Raw genomic sequence first — 12,630 nt, forward strand, 5'->3', positions numbered from 1 at the left:
AGTGATCTAAAACCTAAGGAAGAAACAAAATCAAAAGTTGCACATTTGTGCTCTAATTCAATGAAAGCACAATGCCAGTTTTAACGTGTTAATCAATGGAAGCATGGCGCTAGTTCTCTTGTTCGTGAACGCTTTGTGTACAAATCAATAGGGCATGCAATGGAGAAAACTACAACTTTTAAATTTGTATCTTCCTTGGGTTTTTGGATCGTTGTGTTTTTATTTCTCGAACGATTTCTACGAATGAGGTCTTAAATACATACCATCCTCCTTCAAATGTCATTAAAATGTGACAAACTAATGTTAAGTATTCATTATTTCCATCATCCGTGCTGTGCGGCGAGTGTACGCAAGCGTAAACACAGAAGTGATAAACAATCATGCCGATTAGCTGACTGGTCTTGACAACAAGGTGGATGATCCCTTGGTCATCAGCATGTTGAAGGTGAGGAGACCTCACCACTTCTATGCAATCGCCGATTACCAGCGCTTACCGGACCCAAGAAGTAATAAAAAATTTACTGTACAGCCAAGTTAAAAATTGGGAATTCAGACAATAAAGAATATAAGGATATGAACGGTAAATCAGCTACATTGTACAACTCAACAACAACTTTGGTGACATCACCCACATTTTGTTTGATACATATGTCATATTTACATAAAAGAAGAAACCAAAAGATGGATGAAGTCCTATAAACATAATTTTGTTTGTAGGACTTTTGTTAATCTTTTGGTTTGTTCCCTAAGCAGCACCACAATATAAATAACATTGCACTACAAACTGTACATTGTCTTACATTAGTATTTTAAAGCCATCATGTACAATCTTTTTTAAATAAATTTGGTTAATATTTTTACAAATCTGATATTTTGGCATATTTTTAATGTTTATACATGTACCAAGTTACACTTAATTTAATTGGATTCAGCCAAATTTGATGAGCTTGGAGAGAAAAAAGAATGTTAAATTATTAACTGAATTCAGATCATAAATCCTCCATAATAGTGCTCCATGTTAAACAACCACAATAGTAAATGGGTTTTCTTTCATTTTACCCCATTATTTTGGAAATAAACTTCCTGACCAGTTTTACTAATTATTTCATCCTTTTTGATAATTAAAGCATAATAAAATTTAAATTTGGCAGAAATTATATCTTATGGCTTTAAGGGGGTACTACACCCCTGGCCAATTTTGTGTCTATTTTTGCATTTTTCTCAAAAATTTTAGCACATTGGTGACAAGTAAGATATGTATATTATAGGGGCAATGACTACAACTACTGCACTGAAAATTTTATTTCAGCACAGACAACAGTTGTGGAGTTACAGTCAAAAATGAGGAAAACCAATATTTGATCAATAAATCAATAACTACTTGCCTTGAGTTGCTGAATTTTCAGTGCAGTAATTGTAGTCTTTGCCCGTATAATTTACATATCTTACCTGTCACCAATGCACTATAATTTTTGAGAAAAATGCAAAAATAGGCACAAAATTGGCCAGGGGTGTAGTACCCCTTAACTATTCCAATATTGTCACATGCACATCACAAGCAGCATAAGTTACAAAACACAAGGTAATACATAAGGATGGACATTACATGTGTGAGTATTAGAGGCTGGCCACCAAGTGGTACCATTTTGTCACGGCAACTACATCACAAGTGAAAATATCCTTTAAAATGTTTTAAAAGTAGGAAATTACATTTCTCTACTATCATCTTTTACTAAAAATAGAACATGCATATAATTATATTTAAGTCATAAATACTGTTCTTAATTTCTTGATAAAAAGTAACAATAAAAGTAAGTTACAAATGGTGAGAGGGCAATGTCGGGAACCCAGGTCACGCTATTGTTTGACGTAGGCTACATCAGTTTTAACGTATGTGTGTTCGTCAATACAGCTTTAGTCGACTCGACCTTCGCAACACAGTATGTGGAGTGACTGGAATCACACTGACGGCGGAGCAGAATACTAGCTGGTCAGACAGTTTAATTCTATCAAGCATATCATACCTGAACAATCACCGTCATTTGGTCAATTTACTACAGAATATATTGTATGCTCAAAATATAATTTAAAAATTGTAAACCTGTGAACTTATATATTTGTGTACTAAAGTATAACGACACGTGAATAACATCATGTATGAAACAAAATGGCCGCCTATTGTCTAGACCTAGGCTACATCTTCCGGTTTCGTCACATGATTTCAGTCACCTATTCCGACTATTCAATTATCCCTGGTGTATTTAAGTAAGAACTGTGCTACTGAGGAAACACCCCCACAGATCGATGATGTTCTATGAACAAAGTTTCGCTTTACATTTTTTTCATTTTACATTGATCAGACATCATCAATCTTTTGGGTTGTTCCCTAACTATCTTTGAATATAAAAGGCAAATACAAACATTTAATGTACTGTTCTCAAAGTTTTGATCAAAATGGTATGGAATTACAAAAGTACCTTGTTTGGAAAATTTCATATAAAAAGTAAGTCGCACGTGGTGATAGAATTCACATTATCTTAAATATAAGAAATCCTGAGGTCATTTAAGACATTGTTTAATTTAGACTGCATGTAGCGAAAACATGGCATCATGGAGGCTGTCCACATGATCCACCTCTATATAAAATTAGATCTCAATCTGAAGAAAGTCACTACTGTCTGCCTATCTCTGATCTACAAATCACTCATCAAATCATGGACTCGATTAGGCTCATCCTGTGAGTCATGTGACTCACTTTACCACTTTACTTTGCGATGAAGAAGTCCCATGAGGGAGGCAATAGTTTGTTGAGCGAATCACATCAAATTTACTCTCACCATACATATGGTTATGTCACTTCTGAATCCTGATGAAATACTGGAGCACCATATCACTATTATACCACTCTTGGCCAGTCCAAATCACTGAAAATTCAAAATGCATATTATTGAAAAGAGGCTTTTTCTTTTTAGCACCTGTTAATAACCACCACCATGCATTGTGACCATTAATAAATGAAAGCCCCTTGATAACGCCACTATAATACACTTGTTAGATCAAGGCCAAAACAACATTTAAAATACATATTTTTTCAATGATTATTTGAATACATACGTAATAGGTAAAATTAAGTACTACTAACACAATGAATGTACACATACAATTGCATACACATTGTGTAAAAAAGTAAATATCAGAAACATTTGGCAAAAACATTATGTTATGCGATTGCTTAAAGACAATGTGCTTCTTTCGTATTGCATATTTGGGGCCATGTGTTTCCTACGTTTGCCCTAAAATTTTGGGGAAAATTGAACATTAATTGTTATCAAAATGATAGCACCTCTGAAGGCAAAATACAAATTGGCAGGAAATAATGTATTGCATATCCCGTCTTACATTATTATCCATTTGTATTTATTACTCAATTGCAAATAAATAGCTTGTACTGGCAGATCTATTCCAAAATGATTAAGTAAGTTATTAATAAAGCCATTAAATGATACATAGCATGAAGTACAAGTCACTGAATATAATAACACTATTATTGGCAGAAATTAATGTATTGCATATCCCGTTTTACATTAATATCCATTTGTAGCACAGTTATTACCGTACTCAATTGCAAATAAATAGCATGGCAGATCTGTTCCAAAATGAATAAGTTATTAATAATGCCGTTGAATGATACATAGCATGAAGTAAAAGTTATTTATAATAACAATAATAAGTTAGTTGTTTCTACAGCTTACATATATACACAAATGACACTCAGATATATATAAATGGTTGTAAGAATCATTTACAGTGATCAAAATATAGATATTACATGTAGAAATTATTATAAATAGGCACTGAACTACAACACAGTATTTTACATGTACACTGTTAATTAGAGGTTAATATATGCAGCATATTTTACAATGGATAAGTTTGTTTTAGTTTTACCAATGAAAATATTATTTGTTTAAATGATTACAATGAGAGTAATTTTACCAACCAAAATCAAGATAATCGTACAAACAGCTCAATACTTTATTTCACCAAGAGTTTGGAAGTGACGTATGTATGTATTTTGCTGGTCGCAATAAATCCCTCAATAACATAATCACACAGAACATATTATTATGAAATCGGTAAATCAGGATTCAGGTTTTGGTAAATTCATGTTACTCATGCATTATTTTTTAATTCGAGAACAAGGAGCTACAAGCGATCAATGCTTTACCTATAGAGGGTAGCATATCAATTTTTTAACGGTTATCTACGTAGACTGTACTGTGATGCACCGTTAGCTAACCCTGTATGCCGCCATCTTTTGATTATTTATTATGCTGTTATCATCTGATCTCCATTAAAAATTTGAATCGTTGCCCTCTATTATGTAAACCATTGATCCCTTATTCTCGAAATAAAAAATAATGCATGCGTAACATGAACTTACCAAAAGCCGAATCCGGATTTGGCCTTCAGCAAAATTCATAACGATATGTACACATGAACCACATTCAAGTATTGACATCACTACCAACCACAGAATTAGAGAAGGAGAACCGGGACTCCCTATACCGGCATGTACAATCGCGCCGTCAGCTATGGGGAGAAAATTGGGGTATTTGGGTCCTTGCCGACGGTGCGCGGAGAAGAACGAAAACAATTCTGCGTTTCATCTGAAGCGTCTTGGTACTCGCGTGCAGGTCGCATCAAGTGCGCCCATAATCCATGTCGCGTTTGCATGACTACGAATGCCTCTAGCGCATTCCGAGGGAAACCGAATACCCCCAACTTTTGCTCCATGCCTGTATCAAGATGGCGGTCGAGTCCTGGTTCTCTGGTTTTAATTCTGTGCTACCAACTCAAAGTGAAACAAAGACTACATGTATGATTACTGGTCCTCAATTCATTTTTCTGAAAATATTCAGTGAACCATATTTGAATAATTATTGTTTTCAGAGACTTCTTGTATTAAGAAAACGTCTGCAGTTACTTTAAGCATGAAAATGTGACGCATCGTGGCAAGTCCCGGTAAAAGTCGCAATGTCCAATTTTCAGATATTGCTGAAAATGTGTTGATAGGGTCAAATCCTGGCCTTAGAGTTAGGGATTCAATCATGTTTCACCGTTGTTCATCACCGATTAACAACGATGCGACTGCATCGTCTGAGTGGTTGCCGGACGCGAGTTGTTAATCGGTGATGAGCAACGGTGAAACATGGTTGAATCCCTTTCAACAACGAAACAAGCTAAAGATGTCTAATTCACATGATTCTTTCATTCGGAATGTCCGTTTGTCATTGCCACTCAACCTTACAAGAAGATCGCGGTATTTCTCTGTCGATATCAGCAATAAAACTGAAGAATAAAGCGGTAATATTTAGCTGCTACCGCCAACATAAGAGAGTTTATGTTCATGTGTTTACACATATGTTCCAGGTATGACGAATTTTACGCGCTTATGCGTAACGCGTACGCGTAACCGTGCGTTCGCGTATATGCTACTGGACTGTGGATTCATCACGGATTAACAATGCTTGGCTCCTGTACAAAGGTATAGGAAGAGTTGTTGAATTGTTGTTATACTACAATTCCTGGATATTCTAATACTGTAGAATTCTATCTACAGGCATATATGTCAAAAGAGATCGAAGGCAGATACCCTCCACAAAAACATTACAATAGATTGGACTTACAATTATATATGTTTGTACAGCCTCCTGTATCAGTAATGTATTCTCTCAAGTTTTTGAAGGTGTCTGCCTTTTGTATCCTTCGTCAAAAGAAAACATCCTTTAGAGGCATATGTTTGTAGATACAATTCTACAGTATGTGCTCAGACACAAAATATTTTGAGGGCATATTAACATTGCTCAACTTTAAGATAGAAATCCCTTCTATTCCGAAGTCCAAGTGGATGATTTTGCACCAAATTAAAGAAGAGACCATGGTCTTTTCACGACTTTTGTCTGATCTTGCTATGATGAATCCCATACTGTGCTCACGCAAAATGTATTTTGTGTTTTCATCACAGGCCAATTTTCTTCTCAATTTAGATACTGGCACAGCTTTCAGAGACTGAATTCATGCAAAACATAACCAATACCAGATTAAAGATAAAATTAGGAAAGTCTTTCCTGAAAAATACTTGACTGTATTCTGCCTTACAACATACATACATTTTTTTCAAATCAGTAAAGCCCATCACCAAGGACCACAAATATTGTAGCACAACTTACAGTAATAATGCCCAGAGAAGGTATCTTACCAATCCCAGAATCCTTTGCAACATGATGCATCACCTCATTATAGCAAAGGACACTCTTATTACTTTGTACAAGTTCCCTTTGTTTTCATATTGAGAATACATTACTTAAACATGGCTCAATAGTCATGAAATAAACATATGTTGCAAGATCTGGATCCGGGGTACTCAAGTTTGGTTTTGGTAGGGACGTGCCGCTGAGATTTTGGAAGTAGACCCATAAATATACCAATTTTTCAAGAAATTTGGACCCATTGATATACCAAAAGTCAAAATTTTCGGCCGAATTTACCCAAAATTGTCTTAGTTTTTACAAATTTTCCCAAAATTTTGGGAAAATTTTGAACATTTTGGCTAGATTAAGGAAAAATTGGGCTGTTTTCCGAAAAAATTGAGAAAATTTTGAAAAAAGGACCCATTCATATACCAAAATAGGCTTTGAAAAAGGGGTCATTGATATACCAGAAGGCTGAAAATGCTACCCATGTTTATGTGCACGTCCCCTCGTATGGTCATTTGTACTGAGTACCCCCGGGATCTGGATGCGCTCTGTTCATTGACCAACGTTTTGTCTGTCGACCCATGTTGCACTAGATAGCAAATCAGTACAGGAAATTAAAATGGAAGAAATGCATTATGGGAAGTGTAAGATATCTCTGAATAATACCATCATGATAATTGGCTTCCCCATATGGGTTAGCACAGCCATTAATATTGGTGGGTATAATACCATCATGATAATTATAATTGAAGACCGAATTAAAAAGACTAGTTTGCGTATGATGTCCTGTCAACTAGACCAAAAATGCTGTACTGCGTAGGTCAGCGACCAATCACACCGCACCTTTGCCCTGATGTCAGACGCAAACTAGTCTTTTTTAATTCGGTCTTCAATTATAGCTTCCCCATATAGGTTAGTATGCACAGCCATTAATATTGGTGGGTATAATACCATCATCATAATTGGCTTCCCCATATGGGTTAGCACAGCCGTTAATATTGGTGGGTATAATACCATCATGATAATTAGCTTCCCCATACAGGTTAGTGCAGCCGTTAATTGGTGGGTATGTTACATGCATATTTGGCTATTACCCTCATGTATGCCTTCACAGATTTAGCCTAGTATCAAGAAAGGGAGTATACAGCTTATGAAATAAAACTGTATGAAGCTAATGAATTGAAATGATTAGTTTCATGTTACATTTTTTTCCGTGAAATATGAGGTCACGATTTCATTATTCATTATTTAGTAAAATTTCATTATTGTCAAAACTTTTATTTAACTATATTGTTGATGAAAGACCATCTCAAAATGGGTATTAATGCTTAGATCATCATTACAGACATTCTGCAACAAATTGAGAAAAAATTTAAATTTATTTTTATTAAAATGAAAAGAAATTTGCCATTTTTAAAATAGGCCAATTTGTGAAGGCTTACATGAAAGATAGACTTCATAGTATGTACAAAAATATATACTTTGTACATGGAAAGCATATTAAAGTTCCTTGCCCTCCTATTGCACCTGTACATTATTGTGTACCCCTGGTGAACTCTGGGTATACATCATATCCCATGTCAAGTCTTCTTTTTATCTTCATAAAATGCCCATCTACACAAAAGCCATATTATATCCATCTACGTAACAATATAATATCTAATAAGTATTATATTGTTACTTAGATGGATACAATATAGAATGCAGAAATTGTTTTAAAAATATCTATATGGCAGCTATTGCATATAGGACTTTCTGTCCCTAAAATGATCACTCAATTTAGTATAATTGCAATCAGACAATGCTCTTTTTTTCAACTCATAAGGTCATCTTTCAGTATTTTATTCAATTTGGTGAGCTAGTTGCTTTGAGGTATATCTCATTCATAAGGCCCAAAGTAGTTTTTATTGGCATGTCTGTTGCTAAAAATAATATAAGTTCCATAGATATAGCAAACATGTCAAATAACAATTAACATAAGTCCAAACATGAAATTTTTGGATTTAGAACAGTTATACAGATAGCTCCAATATAGTGCAATATTTTACGAGTTGAATTTGAACACAGAAGGAAGTTACAGCTACCAAATAATGCCCAGCACACCTCAGTGTTATCCCCATGCAGCTTGCAACAGAAAAGGCTACAGAAATTGAATCCCAGAACAGTGGTTAATTATAATGGACTTGAAATTTGCAAAGACTTGTCAATGATGCAGCTCACTGCAGCAGTTTTCCCTATATACCATATGCACTATTCCAGTGGGTTGCGTAATGTCATCATCACTCAAGAGCAGGGTTTTCTTTAAGCATTTTGTTATGTTGAAGGGGTGTAATCAATATTTTTGTACCCTTTCAATTGGAAACTTTTCCTCTCAAGTGGTATAACACAATGCTTTTTATTTTGGAAGACTTTTTTAACAATGTGTGTATCAATTTCACTGAATTGTTTACAAAATTTTCGCCTAGGGCACTCAAGAATCTTTTAAAAATTGTTAGGGGTAGAGACCAAATATTTCTTCTAGAATTTTTATTTTTCATTAGTAACTATTTAGCCCTATACTCCCTCTATCAATTTGTCTTTTTTGTGATTTTCAAATGATTCAATGCTTACATGAAGACAGACATATAATTAAACAGAAAATTAAAAAGACCAGTTTGCGTATGACGTCCTGTCAACCAGACCAAAAATGCTGTACTGTGCAGTTCAGCAACCAATCACGTCGCGCCTTTGCCCTGACGTCAGACGCAAACTAGTCATTTTACTTCAGTCTTCAATTATAGAACCCATCAACCCCAGCTGGAAATATCAGGTATTTCTATATCAAATCATAGAATATTTGAACATATACATTTTCCGGATTTTGTACACATTGGACTTTGCGCTTTGGATTTAAAGAGGTACGCAAAGAGCGTGAACGCGCATATATACATGCTATTTGTGTGTTAAATAAAACTCTGACCATGAGCTTGAAGACAGTGCATGAATTGTCACATTACAATGCAGACATTGGTGGTACAAATACACTCTAAGAATGTTGCATTATGGGATATAGGGGGAACGAGATCTATAAACTTCTTGTACAAGTCTTGAACATTAACCACTGTATAAAGAAGAAATATTTTCATGGTTTGATATGATCTATACTGAGTTCACCTGGTGGATGTCTGCTGATAATCTGACCTGGTCCATGAGTCACAGCACATGAGATACATTAATTTGACCACATAGAGTACACCACATAACCATGCTGAGCCAAGCCGCACCCAGAAAGGTGGCCATGTTCTGTTCAGAGATTCCAGCGTGGCTTCTTCTGGTCTGAAATCAACAAAATGGATGAATAGAATCAGAGAAGATGATAAAAGAGGAGGTCGCTCGCTGCCCACATCAAATAAATAATGTGTGCATCCGCCTATTGATGGAAATAATGATCTAATCCGATTGATCAACTAATACGATAAGTGGCTTTGCGAGTCACGACTGTCTAGCTCTAAACGGCGCATGCCCGGATATCAATTTGTTACGTCAGTTGACCGCGAAATATAATTTCTGTATTGTTTGGCATGACAGGCTGCTAAGGTTGACCCGAGATCCCTGTGAAATAGACCCTCATTTTGGATCCAAATAGCATTTTTGGACACGTTTGGACATAAAACGGGAGTATATGGAGAAACTGACACGAGTTTGAATTACTGATTACACTAGTTTTAAGTTTCCGTAAACTGCCGCAAATATTCAAATACTTATCATTTAAATTTCTTTTCCTTTGACCTTATATTAATTTTACTGGAAAATTAATTATGCTTGAATTTCCATAACTTAACAAAACTTTCGATTTTTTTAATGGGAGTCGCGATATATATCATGCTTTTTCACTCGTTTAAAAATCATGGTCACCCTGGTTAGTATTATTTTTCTTTAAAGAAATAAAGCATGATTTGACTGCGAAATTGGGAATTTAATGATGTACTTCCGTGTGTGGAATATTTTCTCCACTAAGAGAACTACCGAATCAGTCGAGCGTGTGTCGGATGAACAGATTACCACAAAGGAAGTTTCAAGTGGTATTTTAAGTACCCCAAACAAAGAAAAGTGAATGGAGGTTAACTGTGGGTAATCGGATTATATGTTCGAGCGATCTCCTCTTTTCTCATCTTCTCTGATAGAATGAGTCAATGAATGTGTGGAAATGTAAATGTGATTAACCCCCTGGACACTACTGGTCATCTAACAGCATTTCTGATTGGTTGATAACTCGAAATGCTCATTTCAACTGCCAATTATCACTAGGTTTTTAACTATTTACGGTCAAACTTGCATTTGCAGATGATCTTATTAATACCCTCCTTGATTGGTTCAAAATTTGACACAATTTTCATTTTGGCCAATCGGCAGGTAGTTCTCATGGGGTTAAGGAACAATCTTTCTCTCAAAACACTGTTGGATGAATCACAATGCCTGTTGGTCTGCTTGTATCAAATGATTCTCACAAAAGGCCCCGAAGGGCGTTCTCCCTGGTTGAAGGTATACGGGGATGTGCCACGGTTTTGGGGTACCTTTTCAGCAATTTTGGTATATCAATGGGTGGGTTTTCAGTGGAGACCAATGCGCCTAATTGGGCGCATTTGGGCAAAAGTGCCCAATTAGGGCAAATTTTGGTGCTTTTTGGGTGCTTTTTGGGTGTTTTTTGTGGAAAATTGGTATACTGATGGGTGGCAAAATCAGCAAAAAGTAGGTATAGAGAAAGTCAGCATCCAAAAGTCTGTGTGGCACATCCCCATAATTTTTTTTTCTTCAAGAACCCCCCCCACCCCGGGCAAAAGGCATTTGCCAGAATCACTTGATAATGCAGACTTTTAAATCTAAAAAACATAGATTTACATGAGAGTCTAGAGCCTAAACCTATCCTTAAAGTGGTGAAGTCTTCCTTACTTACCTATACCAGTTAGTGAGTGTCATCATGATGTAGAATGAAGCTAGCACAAATGTGAGATGAAAGAGTGAATAGTTATACACCGTCCCGTTTATCTCATTCCTGATAAGGCCCCAGCCTCGTCTTCGTACTTCAATATCCTCTACAGCAAGAAAACGATTGTGATCATTGTAAGTCTAAGGAAATCAATCCTGAATTATAGAGACATTTCTCAATGATTTGGGCTTAAATATTTTTTTTTTCAAATTTTGCTCTGGTGAAACCTTCACACATTTGCAACATTTTTTGAAAAGAAAATCATTTCTACATGTATCATTTCTTTCATTAAGAAACCCCCACATTCCACTGTGATCATAATTATACCTTTTTATTGTAGGATTTGCACCCGTATCATTTAGACTGTTTAAGTTTCAGGATAGGCTAACAGCTCAAGCTATATCACATACCTTAAAAACTCAATAGTTAGCACATGTGCTTAGGCACCAGAATCAAATTTGTTCGATCTTTTGTTCGACCGTCGATGCTGCTTCGATGCTTGTTATTAATGAACTAACAACAATGCTAAATTTATATTGGTCAATATCAATGCATACTATATATATTCATATTTTGTCACAATTAAAATAGTCAACTAATTGATTACATAATTACTAAGGATCGACCAAGCATCGATGGTCGATCGAAAGATCGAACTAATTTGTTTCTATTGCCTTACTATCGAGTGCTTTTGAAAATATGAAATTGTACCAAAGTCTGGGGCTTTACCAAATGAGCTATTGGGGTTGAGATACAAATTTGCAGGTCTACTTGTTCGTATATAAATATGTGTATCAATGATTTGCTCAAAACCCTTTACACTTTTGTGGATGGGGCACTTCATGTTTGCATGTTTTTAAAGCACCTGACAGTAAGCACATATGCTAACTATCGAGTTTATACGAGGTATCACTATACTATGAAAAAAGAAAGAACAGTTTACCAACCCAAGGGTTGGTAAACAGGATGCATAGCAACATTACCTACTCCACTTATATTATCAAGTGCAAACAGGAAGAAGGAAGGGCTGATATCATCTGGATCATAATAATTGTCACTTGTTATTTTCTACCAAAATATGATACGTGTGTTTGCTGCTTTCGTTTGATTTTATGGCTAAATAAGGATATCAAGCAAGTCATCATCTCCACAGAATCTGTGAACATTCCTGTGAATAATACTACCCTTTTACCACATTATTCATAATTAAACATCATCTTCTATATGCTTGACTGATTTTAGATGTTGCAGGTAATGCTGGATATTCCAATATGACCTTTAACATTTGGGTTGTGATTCATATCATATAGATGAATGAGTGACTCAAATCATAGACCCCACAGACATACCAAATGTGACCACATCAAGATATTGATATACATCAGGACATTGTCTAAATATCAA

The 12,630-nt window shown here is 35.5% G+C and overlaps 1 protein-coding gene across 3 annotated transcripts in view; it reads right to left on the reverse strand.

Moving 5' to 3' along the window:
• Window positions 1–1,808: 1,808 nt before the first annotated feature.
• LOC140171144 (serine incorporator 5-like) overlaps window positions 1,809–12,630 on the reverse strand; it is a 35,035-nt gene continuing 24,213 nt past the window's right edge. For 2 of the 3 annotated variants that reach the window (XM_072194328.1, XM_072194327.1), the window contains exons 11-13: window positions 11,194–11,332; window positions 9,414–9,575; window positions 1,809–2,924 (exon numbers count right to left, since the gene is read on the reverse strand). In XM_072194328.1, coding sequence (XP_072050429.1) covers window positions 2,897–2,924; window positions 9,414–9,575; window positions 11,194–11,332 — 329 coding nt within the window. In that variant the 3' untranslated portion in view covers window positions 1,809–2,896. The remainder of the gene's footprint in view (window positions 2,925–9,413; window positions 9,576–11,193; window positions 11,333–12,630) is intronic. The other variant, XM_072194329.1, reaches the window with a different exon arrangement.

This window comes from Amphiura filiformis, chromosome 15 (assembly GCF_039555335.1).
Source record: "Amphiura filiformis chromosome 15, Afil_fr2py, whole genome shotgun sequence".
Lineage (NCBI taxonomy): Eukaryota > Metazoa > Echinodermata > Ophiuroidea > Amphilepidida > Amphiuridae > Amphiura > Amphiura filiformis.